The 19,407-nt window shown below is 42.4% G+C and overlaps 2 protein-coding genes across 6 annotated transcripts; one reads left to right on the forward strand and one right to left on the reverse strand.

The window, feature by feature from the left end:
- The first annotated feature begins 153 nt into the window (after positions 1 to 153).
- On the forward strand, positions 154 to 15,273 carry LOC112280245 (TATA-binding protein-associated factor BTAF1). 4 transcript variants are annotated; one of them, XM_024515525.3, is made up of 28 exons: positions 154 to 487; positions 2,376 to 2,551; positions 2,731 to 2,847; positions 3,342 to 3,436; positions 3,604 to 3,812; positions 4,099 to 4,238; positions 4,497 to 4,852; positions 5,127 to 5,235; positions 5,501 to 6,380; positions 6,612 to 6,744; positions 7,024 to 7,092; positions 7,402 to 7,616; positions 7,715 to 7,949; positions 8,227 to 8,394; positions 8,815 to 9,219; positions 9,319 to 9,762; positions 9,923 to 10,042; positions 10,217 to 10,684; positions 10,848 to 11,389; positions 11,648 to 12,224; positions 12,415 to 12,519; positions 12,846 to 13,073; positions 13,254 to 13,505; positions 13,825 to 13,874; positions 14,000 to 14,109; positions 14,295 to 14,377; positions 14,535 to 14,747; positions 14,967 to 15,273. In XM_024515525.3, exons 3-28 carry the CDS (start codon positions 2,799 to 2,801, stop codon positions 15,132 to 15,134), a joined length of 6,423 nt encoding a protein of 2,140 aa, XP_024371293.1. In that variant the 5' UTR covers positions 154 to 487; positions 2,376 to 2,551; positions 2,731 to 2,798; the 3' UTR covers positions 15,135 to 15,273. The 4 variants fall into 4 exon arrangements, with proteins under 4 accessions (XP_024371293.1, XP_024371294.1, XP_090104801.1 ...); XM_024515526.3 differs by having other exon boundaries at positions 231 to 487; positions 2,376 to 2,532; XM_090248675.1 differs by having other exon boundaries at positions 256 to 570; positions 2,376 to 2,532.
- A 226-nt stretch (positions 15,274 to 15,499) lies between these two features.
- On the reverse strand, positions 15,500 to 18,093 carry LOC112280247 (uncharacterized). 2 transcript variants are annotated; one of them, XM_090248676.1, is made up of 3 exons: positions 17,369 to 18,093; positions 16,948 to 17,027; positions 15,500 to 16,064 (listed from the first exon to the last, which is right to left on the reverse strand). In XM_090248676.1, the coding sequence occupies exons 1-3, from the start codon at positions 17,727 to 17,729 to the stop codon at positions 16,059 to 16,061; spliced, it is 447 nt and encodes a 148-aa protein (XP_090104802.1). In that variant the 5' UTR covers positions 17,730 to 18,093; the 3' UTR covers positions 15,500 to 16,058. The 2 variants fall into 2 exon arrangements, with proteins under 2 accessions (XP_090104802.1, XP_024371296.1); XM_024515528.3 differs by lacking the exon at positions 15,500 to 16,064 and having other exon boundaries at positions 16,553 to 17,027.
- Positions 18,094 to 19,407: the final 1,314 nt, after the last annotated feature.

Below are 19,407 nucleotides of genomic sequence, written 5' to 3' on the forward strand. Positions count from 1 at the left end.
TCCCAAGACCCCCGCCTTCCTTCATTTCTTCCTTCAGTTCTTCCCCCTCTCTCCCTCCCTCCCTCCCGACTACCCGCCGTGTTTTTTTTTTTTTTTTTTTTTTTTTTTCTTTTTTGTTTGTTTGTTTGTTTGTTTCTATTCCTCCCTTTCCCCACTATTCTGTTCCTCCCTCCTCTTCCTCCTCTTCCTGTTGTTGCTGCTGCTGCTCCTGCTCTTCCTTCCCTTCCTCCTCTTTGACAATCTTCTCCTTTCTTCTCTCTTACTCTGTTTCTTTTGTTGCTGCTTTCCTTCTCTCCTCATTAGTTTCTTCCGATTTCTTCCCTTCTTTGCTCGCTATCGTTTTTTGGGGGAGTTGGGTGCCAGCAATTGCTTGGTTCGGGTTTTGGGTGCAATTGTTCGCATCCGCACCGAGAGCGTTGTAGGCCGCGCATTGAGCTCCAGGGCGTGTTTTTCGGTGATTCGGGAACCCTCGGGGGATACCCACCAGGTATATTTTGCTGCGGCTTGGTGAGATTGAGCGAACGAGCGTGGGTAGTCGCGAGGCGGCTTGAGTATGCGTGTGCGTGTGGGGTACGTCTAAGGAATTACACAATTGGGGTACAAGGCATTGACCTTCTTTCTGTCTTGATCGTGGTATAGGTGTAGACTTTTGGTGGATTTGGGGACCGGTTTCATTGGCATCGTATCAGTTTCGCTGCTCGTATGGAGTATGGTTTCGGCCTTTGCGCGCGCTTAGAATCAATTGTGAAAAGAGGGCATGGTGTCACACATGGGGTTGATTTGCGGTGTAGCATAGGCATCTGCCCATTCACCTCCTTCTTTTTCTTCTTGGGGTTAAGGCTCTAAAGGCAATGCTGTTTCTTATCTGAACAGTTCTTGATAGGTACCGACAGCCATGTTTATAAGTTCACAGGAACTGCGTTGTGTTTAGTCTCCGTAGCCCGCATCATCATGTTCCAGGTTTTATTACACCGACTGTTGTGTAGTCTGGAAATTGCATGGTTTCTCTACCTCAATTATGTTCCCATTTTTACCCTGGGCATTGCATTCGAATTCCATGGAAAAGTGATGCGCGAGAGTGGTTGGTAGAGGTGATGATCGTTTCTTTTCTGAGAGAGACATGGCAGAACTATTCGAGCTTGGCTGAACTTAGCTGCATGCCTTCGACCTAGCAAACCTGATGAATGATCAGGTCAAGTTCATTAGGTTTAAGGGTGCACCAGTTCTAGCAGTATAGGTTCAATTCATATTTTCAAGTCGATCATGGTATCCGAAAGGGTTTAGCTACTCGTACGGTGGATATATTAGTATTAATATTAATATTATTTCACGTTTTATGAGCTCGAGCTGATTTTAGTAGTAGTGGTAGGAGTTAAAAACCTTGTAATTTATTACCCTCTTTTTAGATACAACCTTATTGGTCCTAAAGTCAAGCATCAGATTGTGGTTAAGGGAAATTGAAGATTGCTGTTACAAAGATGTTTTGTTAATCATTAATCAGTACGCAGAGTACAAGTACCAAATAGATGGTTCTACCTTTTTTAGGTCATTATGTGAGTATGTCTGTTACCGTTGTGCTTTATTGAACAGCATTAAGATGCTTATCTGGCTCGAATGGCCGTATATGGAGGTTTTTTTAGCCGCCATAGGGATAGGTCAATCTCCATGAGGTTTGACATGAGATCATCTGAATAGTCTGTTTGTAGAGTAGTAGCAGGAACTCAATAAGGGACTTGTATCATTCCACATGCCAATATTCTTTTTATGTCTTCTATTACCTACTTCTAGGGGATTGCATCCCACACAATTGAAGTTTGGGGGTCCAGAGCAGAATAAGCGGGCATTGTACAAATTTATGTTGCTTAATATTTGCATGAACAGATCATAGATTAAAGCTCCTTCGTCTTGCTACAATGAATTTTCGTTTCCAACCAGTTAAATATTTTTCAGCTACTAGCATCAAGAAGACCTGAAATGATCTTTGGACTTAATTCTGTATTCAATATTTCTTTCCCTCATCCATTTTCAATCTCCTTCGTTTGTATGCTTGAACATGATGCGCAGTCATTTGAGAGGCATTCAGAAAGTTGCTTTTCATGATATTCCAGATAGACTAAATGCTTCCAGCTTACAGTTAATCACGCTTCATGAGGTGGATTTCCCCTTGTTCTGCTCATTAAACCCTTGTTCTGCTCAATATTCATGAGAAGTATATTGCAGCCCTGCGGTCCAGATCAGTCGAGCATCATTTATTTTGAAGTCTGATATTAAGTTGGAGATTGGGTGATAATAGTTTTAATTTTCTTTATGGAAATTTTCATATTCGTTCTGGTTTGCTTATATTTTCGTTTTTCTTTCTCAAATGTCTTGTACAGGTGATATTGTTCGCTTACTTTCAAGGATGCGCCACATGATGGACATTTGAAGGAAGCTCTCGAAGTCGGCGATTGCTGCTGCTACATATGATTCCTGAGTTGAAGGAGGCATTTTACAGAATTGAAATCCTTTGATTTGTGGTGATTATGGACGGCTGTGAGTGTGAATTTCAGGGGTAACTGTGTCCCTTTCTTGCTCATTTCCCATTTATGTGAGTGGATTTTGGGATGTAAACGTTGTTGAGAGGAGTGGACGTGGAGGTGAGGAAGGATATGGAAAGGCAAGATTCTGGTTATCCGGCAAAACTTCAGCAGAAGTTGGGGAACCAAGTAATCGGGCTTCCGTATCTTGCAGTATTGCGGCTGTCCCGGGACTGTGGTGTGCGAGTGTAAACGAGGAGGCCAGGTGTGACATCTTTCACAATGGCTCAGCAGACATCCCGGCTGCACCGCCTTCTTACGCTTCTTGACAGTATCCACACACTTCTAGCGCATGCTTCCATTTCGATTTTCTTTGAGAAACCCTTTTACCTTTCTTCTTGTTGTCTAGTTACGTTCACCATCAGATGCTAAAACGATTATGCCCGTCTAAGTAGTTAGACCGTCAAGCCGATGTTGAAGTGGATCGATTTTTATTTTATTTTATTTTGATAAATATATATGGCTTCGTTGACATGTCATAAGATGTTTCTTGCACCCGGATTGTTCTAAAGATTTATCATGATGTTTTGAAATTGCTTTTGCGGTCTCTCCTTGCACCCTGGATGTACAGGAAGGCACGGTATACCTTCAAGTTGTGCGTTTTAGTCTGACCCATCATAAACCTATCATTAGGTGGTATCATTTGAAAGTTCTCGGTGATATCTCATCCTTCCGCTTTGGCTCTAGTCTAATTGTGTGTTGGTTAAAGTTCCGTGCGTCTTCCATGTCTTTGTTGAGGGATTGTGCACCTTAATTGAATAACAGCGGGATCCACATCAACCACAAGGAGGACAGCAGCTCGACAAATTGGTGAAATTGCAAAGCAGCACCGAGGAGAACTTCGACCACTTCTTAGACGGGTATAATAACAATAACAACAATAACAATAACAAAAATAATTCTAATTAGATTTTCAATGCTGACAAATAGATTATACTTTGAGCAGTGTCTTTGATTGAGGTTACACCTAGTTCAGAAGCCTCTTACAACTTTTAAGTTGCGATGACAAATGCTATAATATTTGCAGGTAAGGCAATTTTTGCGGAGCAAGAGCTGGGATACAAGGGTGGCATCTGCGCAAGCCATTGGAGCTATTGCAGAAAATGTGCCGCATGTAACCGTGAAGGATTTGCTTGCAAAAGCTGAAGCAGAATTAGGAGAGAAGGGCCACATTGAGAGCAATTTAGAGAACCTGGTTTTCCATGAGAGTGAAAATGGTGCTCTTACTTTCCAGAGGTAAAAATTCTTATTACGTATTTAAAGAAGCAGGTCTTATTGATGTATTCTTCTGTTAATACGTTCATCTATCAAGTTCATGTGCTGATTGTTTGTGATGACTGTTGTTTTGTCTGATGTGTCTATGAATGATCGGGTTAAATCTGCGGATGGCTAGATCTGGAAGAGGATTTATGCATTCGGTTTAGAGCAACTGATGAGCTAGCAGTTTTAATTGAATGTCGGATTAGGGTTTTTGAAAGCTTCTCCAGGATTCCTGCAATTTATTAATTCTTGCGACGTGCAGGTTTGACATGCAAGGAGTGCTTGAAAATGGGGCCCAGTTGTTATCATCTGGAGGACAAGAATATGACGTGGGAGTTGACAACTCCAAAACCCCTGCTGAACGGTTGGCTCGTCAGAAACAGAATCTGCGTCGCCGCTTAGGTTAGATGTATTTATTTTTCTTGTTCGTCTTGTCAAGTTATTCAAACGAGGGTCCTTTAGGAAATTTTGTTATAAATTAATCTGACACGATGCATGACTATTGCTTTGTGTGAATCTTGGTGAGCTTCTCACTTTGCATATGTTGCTCCATTGTACAATATCAGTCGATCGCTGCAGGTGCCTCAAGAAAGCATGCAGTACTTGAGACTATTTTTAGTGAAGATGTGGTTCTAACGGGTATCATGGAGGTTGGTTCAGGACTTGATGGATGCGAGCAGTTCATGGATGTCAATGATATGATTCGTGACGAAGATCTCTTAGGACATCGCGGAGCAGCTCACACTAATGGAGAAGCATCAGCTCGAGACTTTTTTGTTCAACCACAACCTCATAAGCAGGAGGTTCATGAACTAGTGGCTACTATGGTACCAGGTGGTCTTTCAAGAACTTTAAGCGCTAGAGAGCGTAACATGTTGAAACGGAAAGCCAAGGTGTTACCTAAAGATGGTGCGAAAGAGTGGGGAGAGGAAGAGGAAGTTGAGGAGCCGACTGCTAAGCGTACTAAACAAACTAAGTCTGTTATGTCTGAGCAGGCACAGGGTGGAGATACGAAGGTATGTTAGTTTGGACATTAGTGTAGGTTTTAGATATTCTCGTAGAAGTAAGATGCAATTTACTTTGTAATGCAATTTGTTTTAGCGTGTTTTTTTTCTTTTTTTCTTTTTTTCTTCTCCCTGATTGGAAGCTACTTTTTCCTGTTGCAATGTAGCTTCGTTCTTGCTGAACAGGTTGGATTTGGATGTGTCGAACATACATGTATATCCTGTAGCTTCAGTACCTAATGCTGAGCCTGAGAGGTGACTTTTGAGTTGTTATGGCGTGGTGCAGCTTGTGGTAGATGTTGTATTAGATAATGAGAATCTAGAGGAAGATACTGTTGGAGAATGGCCCTTTAGTCACATTGTGGAGCTCCTCATCAACGATATGTTTGATCCAGGTTTTATTTTATCCAGTTCATGTTGTTTATTTCAGCTCATTTACATTATTACACGATGTTATGTTTTGGCGCGGATTTAGGAGTTTTGGTACTTTAAAACACCCTAAGTAGATTGTTATATCCGCTAATATCCCTGTTCATTAGATCCACTATTTATCGAGTACATTTAGCGGTTTTTATGCTTTACTCACAGCCATTTTGACGTTTGTTGTGGCGTCTATATACAGACATCAACTAATTTCAGTAATGTGAATCTATTTGACAGTCTGGGAGGTACGACATGGGAGCTTAATGGCATTGAGAGAAATTCTGAGTGTTCAAGCAGCATCCGCTGGTGTCACGGCCCCAACTCTGGAGTCTGAATCAGAAGCTGAAGCAGTGGAAGAATCAACACCCATTAACTCATCAGTTTGTGATGTCAACGAATCTGAGAAAGAAATTCCATCCTCAAGTCCTCACAAGGAAAGTATGATAGATCTAAATTTAGACATACCAACAGAGGAAGACAATGGAGGATTAAAAAAGGGTGAGGAAGATTCATCACCAGCTTTCCACAATCACAATTGGACTGGGATGCCAGAAGTTGTAAACAGCAAGCCTGACTGGATGAAAGCAGACCAGGTCCCTGTTAAAATAGAATTAAGTTTGGGTTGCATGAAATCAGGATCGAAGCCAGATCACTTGAAATCTGAAGACCTAAATGCAATGAATTCTGAGTTAAATTTGGAAATGGGTAGAACCGAAGGTTCGAATGCGTCAAAACCTGAACTAGATTTGGAATTGGGTATGGTCAAGTCGGAGCTGTCTTTAAGTGCTGTGAAACCTGAATTGGACCTTAACATGGAGGTGGAGTTAGATCTTAACATGGAAATGAAAGAAGAGCCATTGACCGTAAAAGATGAGCCATTAACAGTAAAAGAAGAGCCATTGACTGTGAAAGAAAATCCAGTAAATGTGAAAGTAGAGACAAACTCAGAGAGTGATTCGCAGTCAAATCTGTCCTGGCATGTTCTTGCTCCTGCAAGTGTAATGAAAGAAAACAACGACCCAAAGGTTGTAAGAGCCGCAAAGAAAGCCCTAGCTGCAAACATCGGATTTCTACAAGATTGTACTATTCGTCTACTCTGCGTCTTTGCCCTTGATCGGTAAGTATACTGACATCATCCATTGGCTTTATGGGTGTAAATAAACTTAGTAGTAGTTGTAGGGGTTCATCTTTGTATCATGTATCTTGGTTATGGAGCTGGGATAGAATTTTTAATGTTGAGATTTACTTTCTTATGCTTATAAGACAGTTGTGCTGTAAGCCGCACAACTGTTGAATCAATAGGATTGGGATGGTCTGGTTTTGCGTTGAAACTGTGATGTTGACGCAGGTTTGGAGATTATGTGTCGGATCAAGTGGTAGCGCCTGTTCGGGAAACATGTGCACAAGTGATGGGAGCTGTGATGAAGCAGATGCCACCACCTCTGGTTCATGAAACACTGAGCATTTTACTCCAAATGCAGGTACGTTGCGACACTGAGGCATATATGATGGGTTCTGTTGGTGGTAGAGATGATGCGGGACAATTTCTATCCTTAAGACTTTATTGTTACAGATTCAGTTGTTTCTTCTTTGAAGAAAAAATTGATAAGCTTTGTTATATCAAACATTATGGTTGGTTTTTCTTTGCGTATCTATCACGATTCTAGGTTTCATGGTTTGAATAGTGTCAGAATGCGAACATGGCTATCATTTGATACATCTTGAGACGAGTGTGGGTATTTATACAAGTTGGGCAACAGAATCGCCCCGAGTGGGAGGTGCGACACGGGAGCCTATTGGGTATCAAGTATCTTGTAGCTGTTCGTCAGGTATATCTTTCTTAGTTCCTTCGTTATCTTGAGAACTGTGCAATTTTTTTTTATGAAATATCATGTTTGCGAGGTTTTCAGCGAAACATGTTAAAGATGTTTTTTAACCTCAAAGGATTCTGTGTTGTACCTTTTGAAGCATGTCATGCTTAGACAAAGATTTGCAAAACCCTCAACAAGCTCGTAATTAGACATCTTATGGGCTTTCAGTAATAAGCTTCAAAACAACGATAGCAAATTTTTTGTTTTGCACAATAAAATTTGTAGTAAGCCTTGATTTGAGGCGTCAATCTTGGTTATCTTGCACAGGAAATGCTGCAGGAACTATTACCTCGAGTCCTTCCGGCCTGCATGGCAGGCTTGGAGGACGCAGACGATGATGTACGGGCAGTGGCTGCAGAGGCTTTGACTCCAGCAGCAGCTGCTATAGTTGCATCTGCTGGTGCAAAACATGTCACTGCTATCCTGTTGTCCCTTTGGGATATCTTGCTGGACCTGGATGACCTCAGCCCATCAACTAGTAGGTGAGTTTCAATTATACCCTGCTTCATCCTCCGCGAAGCTCTGTTCTCTATTGGTTAAATCCAGTTTATTTACAGAGCATGTTCTTGTATTGTGGCAGTGTTATGCACTTGTTAGCTGAGCTGTATTCCCAGCCACAAGTGGAGTCAAAAACAGTGATGGAAAAGCCAATGTTGCTAGATTTGAATGAGACTATGATGGATGAAATCTCAGGGAGCGATAGTGCAACCGGTGTAGAAGACGATCCATTTTTGCTTTCGACTTTAGCCCCACGGCTGTGGCCTTTCATGCGCCACAATATCACCTCTGTCCGCCTTGCAGCTATACGAACTCTGGTTTGACCTAGTCTTTATTCCCCTCTATACGCCTAGTTCTAACATTAATTCGAAAATGGTGATAAAATGCAGTTTATCGATTGTTTATATTTCGTGTGTGTGAAGCTGCTGCCCCTGAGCTGGTTAGTTGTGACGATTTTTGATAATCTAAATGTATGAATGCAGTATGGAGAGCGAGCAGTGTGTTGAATAAGCTTTTTGGACTCTTCCAGTACACGTATTGATGACTTCATTCTTACATATGTGTTATGATTTATCTTTGTATTCGATCTTGCAGGAGCGGCTTCTGGAGTCCGGAGATTACAGAGCAAAGGGGGACACCGGAAGTTCCTGGGCTGTCCCTATATTGGGTGATGCTTTGAGAATGGTCTTCCAAAATCTGCTTCTTGAGTCAGATGAGGCTGTTATTCAATGCTCTCAGCGTGTGTGGCGATTGCTACTTCAAGTTAGTGGCATTACTCTTATATACGTCTTTCTGTTGAGCTGTTCATTGGCATTACCGTAGATCGTAGATGTTTTGAAATGACATCTTTCTTGTTGAAATCTTGTCTATCTTTTTAAAGATAACTTCCTAATTTAATGGTCAAATGACGATGAATGCCTTCGTGCTGATTTTAAATGTACTTTCTAAAATTCCCATCTGCTTTCTCTTTATGCAACTGCCAGTGCTGTTGCTGGGTTGAATAAGTTTGAAATGCTCCCGACATTCGGGGTGTTTTAGTACACTTATTTTTACGCTTATTTTATGAAACTTCTCAATGACTGGGCTTGAACATGTTATCAGAATTTGTTCCCCTTCAGGTCTTAATAGAAATGCTTTTAATGTGTAGGTTACTGATGTCATGGTTTTCATCTTCTTGAGCAGTGTCCTGAAGAAAAGCTTGCAGAAGAAGCAACTTCATATTTATCATCGTGGTTAAAATTGGCAAGCACAGCCGCGGGTGCTCCTTTGGAGACTTCTAAAATGTATTCACCGAATTCACTGCCCAGGAAAAGCAGAGGAAGAGCAGTTGCCAAGCTGAAGGCAGTTCGTGGGGAGATACCGGCAGTTGGGGAATCCAGCTGGCAACCCCCTAGACCAAACAACAAGGTCCGGGATCTTCTTCATGTGATTGTTGGAGCTGACGGCGAAAAATCTGCAGTTCTTATGCGCGTGACTACGGCTAGAGCCCTCGGCATACTTGCAGCTTCATTACCTTCCGCACTGTTTCCTACTGTTGCCAATTTGCTAACTGAGCTGTTATCCTCGTCCCTAGGCACGCAACGCCAGGTATGCTACTCAATTTGTCTGAAGTAGGGAATAAAATTTCTTATAACAACAGGAAATGAGATCTAACTTACTAAAGTAATGTCTTTGTTTTTTAAACAGGTAGCATCAATGGTTATTGTATCATGGTTTAAGGAAATGAGGGTCCGAATGGACCACGATAAGTCCTCAGAAGCGGCAACAGCTGTACAACCCATGCTGGTCCGACTGCTGGAGCTTCTGGGTATTGGAGACCCTTCATCCCCAACACCAGGATCCAGTGCACCATACGGAGAGCTTTCCAGGATGTTCGCTAAAATGCGCACGGAGGCTGGGGCTCTTATTAAACACACGGAATCGTTAGGAACATTCAAGCGCTCTGTTCTTGCCAGCTTACCGTCAATTGACACCATTAGTGCTGAAGCAGCAATAGAGTTGGCTAGTAAACTTGTGCAACCAAGTCAGCCACATGGGGATGCTGATGATAAGTCAACGTCTGCTTCGGATTCAATGGAATTGGCTCGCCAACGCTTGCTGGCTACGGCTGGATACCTCCAAGTAGTCCAGGTCTGATGAACTTGTGACTTAGACAATCGTTGTAGTAAGATGGTAACGTGAAGGTTGGAGCATATGAAATAGCTTTTTATTTTTAGACTGTTCTGTTATTTGTGTATTTTTTTCTTGGAATCTTTGCTTCAATCTCTTTGTCTTGTTACTGGAATTGCAGGGTAATTTGCACATGAGTGTGTTGGCATCACTTGCGGGTGCTGTTGTCTGGATGGGTGAACTTCCCGTGAAGCTTAATCCTATTATTCAGCCATTGATGGCTGCAATAAAACGTGAACAGGTTTTGTTAAGTTCCTTGTTATGATGCTACTTTTAATTCCGACTTAGAAAATTTCTAATCAGAAATCTGCTAACTGTATGAGTCCTGATGTTTTCTCTAAGGTTGTGAAGAATAATTTGATCTTCCATGTTATTGTTTTGAATTGATAGTTACGAGTCTGCTCTGGCTTTGCAGGAAGAAGCACTTCAACAACCTGCAGCAGAGGCATTAGCGGAAATTATCGTGCAATGCGTAGGACGAAAACCTAGTCCAAACGAGAAGTTAATTAAGAACTTGTGCGCATTAACTTGTGCTGATCCGGTGGAGACACCAAAAGCCACTCAAGCTAATGCAAGTGCAGTTAGCATCGAAGAAGCTGAAGTGCCCTCTTCTGGGAAAGGTAATAAGCATGCAAAAGTAGCACCTTTGTCTGCCATTGAAGAGAGAGCAAGAGCCGAAGGGGCGATCACCAGACGTGGAGCGGAATCGGCACTGAAGTCTTTATGTAACAAGTTTGGTAGTTCATTATTGAACCAGCTTCCAAAATTGTGGGATTGCTTGACTGAAAGCTTTGGACAACCAGCTCTTGCCACTAGTGATCAAGCTTCCATTGTACTTCCTGTTTTAACTGCTGAACCTCAGGCTCTCATCACTAACCTTCAGGTAGGCTGTTTTACAGTCAGACCTTGTGCCGTTCCCTTGTTGCTTTAAGTCCAGTTGGAGAAAAATTTCTTGAATTATTAATATTTAGATTATTCAGAAGATTCACTTTTACACAGTTCAGAATTTTTACAGAAACGTGCCATTGCTAAACTGGCTCATGCAGGTGGTGAGGTCCATGGCTCCAGTGGTTGACAAGGCTCTGCATCCTAAAATGCTGTTACTTTTGCCAGCAATCTTCGCCTGTGTCCGGCATGACCATGCAGCAGTCCGACTCGTAGCTTCCAGATGCCTGACTGCCACGGCTCAGACCATGCTCGAGCCTGTGATGGCATCTGTCTTAATTACAGCCGTGCCTATGTTGGGTGACACTACGTCCGTTGAAGCACGGCAAGGTTCAGGAATGCTAATTACGGCTCTGGTTGAGGGTCTAGGCACGGAGCTTGTGGCTTACGCTTCCTTGCTTATTGTCCCCTTGCTGGGTTGTATGAGTGATTCCAATCACCATGTTCGTCAAAGTGTCACAAAAAGTTTTGCAGCCCTTGTTCCTCTTCTTCCGTTAGCTCGTGGAGTGCCTCCTCCTAAAGGGCTTGATGAGTTCCAAGCATCAAGGAGTGCAGATGATACACGGTTCCTGGAGCAGCTATTAGATAACTCACAGGTTGATGATTACAAATTACAATTTCCACTCAATGTCACTTTGCGCAGGTGAATTCCGAATCTTGCGAAGTTATACATGCAAGATAAGCTGATTATCGTTGTGCTGACAGTGTTTTGCATTTTAAGTAGGAGTTGGGTCTGATTTAGACTTCTCCTCTTTTGAGTACTTGCCCTTTTGCTGCCTTCTAGAATATTTATTCCTTTTACTCGAATAATTATACATGGTTTTCCTGCTTTCCAGATTATTTTAGTGTTATGTTTTGTTGTCGTATTTCGAAAATCTGAAAAATTATCCTTATATTCCAGGTACCAACAGGAAGGCATCAATTGGCTTGCATTTTTGAAGCGTTTCAAACTGCACGGCATTTTGTGTGATGATATGGGTTTGGGTAAAACCCTCCAAGCGTCTGCCATTGTTGCATCTGATACTGTTGAACGAGCAAATGCCTTTGCTGTATCCAAGAGTCCCGATGTAGCCCCTCTTCCATCGCTGGTGGTATGTCCATCCACTTTGGTAGGACACTGGGCTTTCGAGATTGAGAAATTCATACCAACTGACATTTTAAATCCCCTACAATACGCGGGGTCGCCTCAAGAGCGAATCGATCTACGATCTCGATTTCCAAAGCATAACATAATTATCACATCATATGATGTTTTGCGTAAAGATATCGACTATCTGGCAACGCAGGTGTGGAACTACTGCATTCTCGATGAGGGTCACATTATCAAGAGTGCGAAGTCAAAGATCACAATGGCTGCTAAACGTGTACAGGCTGATCATCGGCTTTTACTGTCAGGAACTCCCATCCAAAATAACGTTCTGGAGCTTTGGTCTCTATTTGACTTCCTCATGCCTGGTTTCCTAGGCACTGAGCGCCAGGTATGTAGAAGATTCTTGTCATTCAAGTCTTTTTTATACTTGTTTATCATTTTTATTATGCCTGTGTACATGAATTTAAATTTTTTGGGCTTGAATCTATGACGTTGCTAAGCGAAGGAGATTATTCTCCTGGCTAAGAGTACATGACATGTTATTAGAGTATGTGAATAATATAGTTTTTCACTTGCAGTTTCAAGCTAATTATGGGAAACCATTACAAGCGTCTAGGGAAGGTAAATGCTCTTCAAAAGAAGCTGAGGCTGGAGTGTTGGCCATGGAAGCACTTCATAAGCAGGTATTATATGTAATTATTGTTAAAGGCGATGCTGATGATATGATTACTTCGTGAACATCGCTTGTAATATGGGTTTGAACATTGTTCTCACGTAATGTTTCACGTGAGAACAACGATTTGTTGAACCAAAGTTTGAAAGATTTTCAGGGATGCAGTTAGGGCACAGGACCTGCAGTGCCTTCATTAATTCTTTGATTTAGGTCCTTTCGATGTGAACCATATCTGTAAGCTTTTGTAGTGCGTTACTGAGGAGCGTTGAGTCCTACTTCAAATCTGATCTGGTACATCTTGAACACTTTCTGACACCCAAGATTTATTTAATGAAGGTCATGCCATTTTTGTTGCGCCGTACGAAAGACGAAGTGCTCGCTGATCTTCCACCAAAAATTATTCAAGATCGATACTGTGATCTCAGCCCATTGCAGTTACAGCTGTATGAAGATTTTTCTCATTCCCAGGCAAAACAAGAAATCTCTTCATTAGTAGAGCATTACGGTGGTCCTGATGCTTCAGAAGCCCGAACAGCCAGCGCTCCTTCCACTCATGTTTTCCAGGTGCATGTTGTGGCTTGGCTTTCTTTCTCATGACGCATGTACTCTAGACTGTTCTTTGATGCCAGGGAAAAAGTCTGAGCTGTAACGTTCATGGTGTCTATCTGAAAAGACTCCCCTGCATGACAAGTAGCAAAATAGTATTTCACTGCTCAAGGATTTGATGTTTGTGAGGGATCGCAGGCACTGCAATACCTGCGGAAGCTTTGTAGTCATCCTCTGCTTGTATTGGAGGACGAGAGACAAGCAGCGCGGCATGTTGATGCAATTGCTCAAAGTGGCGCCAAAGACCTACATGAACTACATCATGCGCCCAAACTTCAGGCTCTTCGGGATATCTTAGAAGAATGCGGTATTGGGGTACCTGCGGCAGCTGAAAGTTCTGCCAGTCCAGAAGGAGGTCATCATCGTGTTCTTATCTTTGCCCAACTTAAGGTACCCGTTTTACGTTATGTTGCTACCCTCTGGCTGCATCAATGTATTACCTTGAGTAATAAGACCTCTCACTTATCTTACTTTTTATAACTAGTGGAGTAATCTACCACAAGCTCTGAGATTCCTTGTTTTGTGGTATATTTGCACGCTTTTTCAGAAATTAATCCAAAGATTCGGAAATTTTATTATTTTCCGAATTCCTACCTATAATCGAACAAGGGATATTAACAGAGTATACGAAGGCAATGTTTTGTAGGCCTCCTGAAGTTTAGTTAGTGAAGTTCTGTGCTAAGATCTTACATTCTTGGTTTGGTTGCAGAACTTTTTGGACATCATAGAAAAGGACCTTTTCCAAACACACATGAAAGGGTCAGTCCTTAAAGACTTTGGTACATGTATACGCTCTTTGCAATTTACTTTTTCATGTATCTTATTTTGTTGTGAAGAAAATTCCATGTGGATCGATATTAATGTGTAGTCGCTAATGGGTACAGGGTGACATACTTGCGATTGGATGGATCGGTGGAGTCAGACAAACGTTTCGATATTGTCAAAGCCTTCAATTCCGATCCCACCATTGATGTGCTACTTCTCACCACTCATGGTGCGCACTTCTCTCGTAACAATGGATGCTATTTTTATCTAGGGCGTTTGTATGAGTTGTGAAGCTCATTCACAATCTCTGTCATCTTTGATACGAATTTCCCTGTGCATAGATTGGAAGCGCTTTGGAATTTTCAAAGTAAAATTGTGCATGATCCATCACTTACCTTTATGTTGGGTGATCAGTTGGAGGTCTAGGACTGAATTTAACTGCAGCGGACACAGTCGTATTCATGGAGCATGACTGGAACCCCATGCGCGACCTGCAGGTAATTAATTATCAAATGAACTTTCGTATCATATCTGTATTGTAAGTTCAACATTGAGGGTACAGCAGTTGTTTATCTTCATTGGTGCTTGTTCTTCGAAATGTCGCATTTTCCCTTTTCGATTTTTCTTGACTTTCAACCCGAATTTTTTTTTCAGGCAATGGATCGAGCACATAGGTTAGGACAAAAGCGAGTAGTCAATGTCCACAGACTCATTATGCGTGGAACACTTGAAGAGAAGATCATGAGCCTCCAGCGCTTCAAAATCTCAGTAGCGAACACTGTCATAAATGCAGAGAATGCTAGTCTAAATACAATGGATACTACACAGCTTCTCGACCTTTTTACAGTTTCTAAAAACGCTCAAAAGGTAAGATTACTGTCATCTTATTCGTTGTTGTCTAGCTTCGTTGTTTCGCTTTAGAATATGTCGAGTTCTGAGGACAAAATTTTATTCCTTTTTATTATTGGAAATGGATGTGTTGCCTCGTTGCAACCTGTAATATTTACTCATCATGATGATAAAGGTCATGGTTATTTTCTTATTTAATGTGAGTGCCGCTGACCAAAAAATGTGGTAATCAAACAGGCTAGCACATCCATGAAGGCCGGAGAGGACGAAAGTGATGCTGCAGCATCAGTAGGAGTTAACAAGGGCCTCAAAGCCATGCTTAACAATTTAGAAGAGTTGTGGGACCAGTCACAGTATAGTGAAGAGTACAATTTAGTCCAATTTGTTTCTCGCCTCAATGGTTGAGAGTACATGTAGTGGCAGCACAGCACATGTCAACTCCTGCTTGTGATGAAGTCAGCAGGTGCTTGAGGTACAATGATTCTTTTTGGGCTCATCATGCTCTTCATTTTGTAACAATAAAAATCACTTCCCCATTAAAAAATTTGTGATATTCGTTTTCTTTTGAAGCATTTACAGAATTGATAGGTAGTAAAGAAATTTCAGCTCAAGTACATATGTAAATGATACCCATAGTCGTAATGAAAATACTTAAAAATATAAGAACATATCAACATAATATAACTGCTGGACATCATCTAGTTAAGCAGCATACCAATGAGTTAAGAAGTGGGGTCAAACGCATTTATCCAGAAGTGACACACATGATCTTACTGTCACGGCAGAATCCTTTTTTTTTACTTAATTGTTAACAACATTGAAAATTGTTTTCGAAGGCAAAATTGATTCATTGAAAAACATTTTCCAAATTGCTCAACATGAAACATTGAGAATGCAGGTATTTACCTACCTAAGCTGTCCACTTCGACATAACACTCCAAATGTACATGGATACAAATATCTTGTCGACTGTCTGATTGAAATCAGCTCCATAGAACAATTTCAATACCATGGATAATCTAATGGCATGTCTGCAAGCATTTTCGACGGCAGAGCGAAACAGGATCCATGGGTTCCTTGGAAGTTACGTTGAAGTGTGAATTTTTCATCCAGCGTTCTCAACCTTGCTACTAAATGTTCTAAATGTGAAACAGTCCAATATAAAAGTGATAAGAATACATAAATGGCGTCGCTGGGAGTTTGTCTCCAATTCGGCCTGAGTACCAGTTCTATCGGATCCAAGGGTAAAAATAAGCAGGCATTATTATCGGATCTAGCTGCAAACGATCATATGAACAGAGTTGAGCCTCTGCTAACGATCGCATCACGTCACTCCTGAACGAAACATTAGCGAAAACCCACGCCTCAGTAAATAACAATTTAATCACTTCGATTTGTTTGCACGGACCCCAAATTGTTCTAAACGCTTAAAGCCAACTGTTTGTCATTTCGAGCATGTATCCTGTACTCGGAGCAAACCCAACCGATACAATTAATTTCAACTTCTCGTATTGCCATTCCCAAGACAACCGACATTCGAAGTTTCCTCAGGATTGTTTTCTGGGCATTGAAAAAGCCCACAAATCGATAAGCTCCAGAGAGAGTTACAAATTGCGATATCTGTGAATGGCAAATGCCATGCACTAATGACACAATTTGTAAGCCTCTTATCCATCAATTTGTAAGGCCGAGGCAGCCACTAGAACAGATGAAGCGGACATCCAGCACATTTGCAATCGAAACGTCAAAATGACTATTGGAAGTACTTATACTAAATAATAACCTTTATGGCAAACAATTGCTGCACCGACCAACAGCACAAATTCACATGAGCATGGGATGATCTTTCAAAGAATCGGGAACAGCAAGCAGTCTGACCTTAAGATCTCTGTAAAGTTTCATGCCACCGCCGTAGCATTTTAGCGTAACGACAACGCTCAACAAAGGGTGACGATAGAATTTGAAGACCAAAAAGACTGACAGAAGTGCGAGCTTAACTACATTTCCGGAGATCATTGTACACGACATTATAATACTACCTTTTTAAAATGCACAGCGACCACACAGCGCTTAGAAGTACACGAATAATTTAATCTATCTACATATCCGTGCGCGGCTGATGAATACGGTGGTAAGCATTCGTCTTTCTAGTGTAACCACCCGCCTTGTATGACACGGCCTTATTCTGATACTGAAAAGAGTTCTTGGACCACGGTACCTGCAACTGCTGCTTGGGGGACTTCACGTCTTTGCAGTTATTTGTAGTAGTGAGGCTTAGATCCTCATCCTCAAGGTAGTCTGCGGAGTCACATAGAGCAGTTTACACTTACTAAAGCGCCAAGAAGAAATCTCACTTTGTAAGTGAAAACACCGACCAAAGACAAACAGCAGGTGCCGATGCGACCTGAACTAACAAACTAGCGATGTTATCAACTACAAAAGAACTTCTTACAACAAAACAAATCAGCGGCAACCAGAATCACTATCCCGTAAGCACAATTCGCTACGCAAACTAACCGTCTTTCAAAGCTTCTAAGCTGATGCAACAGGAAACTAGATCAGCAGATGACGCCTGTACCGCCCAAAACACCAAAAACTGCGAATGCTCCAAATCGAGACTCGTATCAGCAAGAACCTACCGATTTCCGCCAATTTACGAGCCAACTCCTCCTCTTCCTCCTGAAGAGCAAGTTTCTCTTGGTAACTGAAAAAATCGTCAGAGTCTGCACTCACATCAAACTCTTCCGCAAGGATATTCTTCTCCTGTTCATTTGGACACATTGACAAATACTGATGTCGGAAAGCGGAATCGGTTTCCATTAGGTGCCACCACTCGTCGGAGTATGGCCCCGGTGCGATACGATCATCCGTCGGAGGAGGCACAACATCGTCAGGCATCCCATCCTTTTCCGATAGCACATGAAGAGACGCAGGCACAAACACACTCGCATTCGGGTTTAAAGTCGAGATGATTGGAGGAGGCGCCTTTTCCACACCCATGGCTACAAATCATATAGCACCGGCAACGCCACACTAAGCAAGTAAAGGAAACGGAACGACAAGCAAAGAAGGAACTCTTAAGAAAACTCCTCCAAATCCTTCGATACTGCTCACAATTTTGCTCGCTTCTTCACCGCCAACCACCAACGCCTTCACCGTCCCCTGTTACAACTCCGTCTAAGCACCCACTTGTACTGCACAGAACGACCGCAAAAAAGCCCAACCCTCTCTGAAACCACTACCTCTGCACGCCGATCGGAGCGCAACCCAGCAGAATTCCACACAATCGTGTCTATAACGCAGTCCCACAGACAGAGTGGCATCAAAATCGTGAAAATATCCTCCAGAGCTTCTTCCAAGGTAAGCCAATGTACTGCATCCCGAACAGAGACCCGAGTTGGTCTTATTGTGCGATGTAAAGCCTCATGAGCAAGCCGACCAAATTAGACCAGGATGTCATCACGCTGACTCGGCCATAAGTTACCTTTGTCATGGCGAATGCCTCCTCTTGGAATCGAATCGCGTCAGGCCTCTCATCCAGTTGCGATGCATCCTGCCACATCATTCCACTCCGTAAATCTCTTTTAACGGTGCTTCTGGTTTTTTATATTCTGCGAACCGGACGGCAACTAAGCGCCGTGGAACGAGGTTATGGTGGAATGCGAGCCATCAACGGAGTTCATCCACGGAGGTCATCCACGGAATTGGGTTCCGGGGAGCGGATGCGCTCGGTGACTAGCTGATGACAGCCGAATTCCAGCACGCTGGTAGATGAGAATACCCACAAGCTCATGGTTAACTGTGAGAAGGTGCCAGCACGCAGGCATTATGGATGCCATCAAAGCTTTTTCTTCTGTTTCTCTGACTGCGGGGTTAATAAATGACCGATGGGTCAATGGCGACGAAAGTCAAGATCCTTCAACATCCCATTCCGAAAAGAAAAGAGAACGAAAACCTCTCCACCAGAAGTTTGCAAAAAATCTATCACAATAGGAGGCTTCAGATATGCTGGAATGGAAATAATGCCGCAAAAGTGAAATATCAACGGGCGCGGACTGTATTCAGAAGAAGAACTGGTGTTTCGTTTTATGTTTAAAATACTAAGTTAATCAATCAATCTGAAACTAGTTGCCTCAAATTATCACACTTGAGAAGTATCTGACAATGAGAGTGTAATGCCCGGTTGGCACTCAAAAAGGAGCAGCCCGGCACTGGCTAATTTTGGGATCTCTCTCCTGTGCTCGGCAGGTGAAGCTGGGTTCGGGATGGACCAGAGCGACAAATCATTTCAGATGCCGAATATGGGGATCACAGACCAGAGATGAAAGAGCTTAATTGTCCTCCAGCATATGGCTGAGCGGCAACCGGAACTTGGCCTAGGATTTGAACCAGGCTTGCCCGCCTTACAGACTCCCCCTCTTCCTCATGCTCCCCCGCCCACTTTTTCTGTCTGAAATAGACCTTGGATGAACATCTTAGGCTTCTCACTCCACAGTGCTTCACCAGCTACTGTACATTTCGCACAACTTCATTCCTCGACACACCGTCGTGATTATTAATAGAGATTACTAATCCTTCCTCTTTCGAATTTGAGATGAGAATCTGGGACGAAAGAATTGTACTGGGACAGCATGATTGTTTGTTTCCTAACTTACTTCGCTTCTTTTGCTGTTTTCAT

Source organism: Physcomitrium patens, chromosome 3 (genome assembly GCF_059467195.1).
Source record: "Physcomitrium patens ecotype Gransden chromosome 3, ASM5946719v1, whole genome shotgun sequence".
Classification (NCBI taxonomy): Eukaryota; Viridiplantae; Streptophyta; class Bryopsida; order Funariales; family Funariaceae; genus Physcomitrium; species Physcomitrium patens.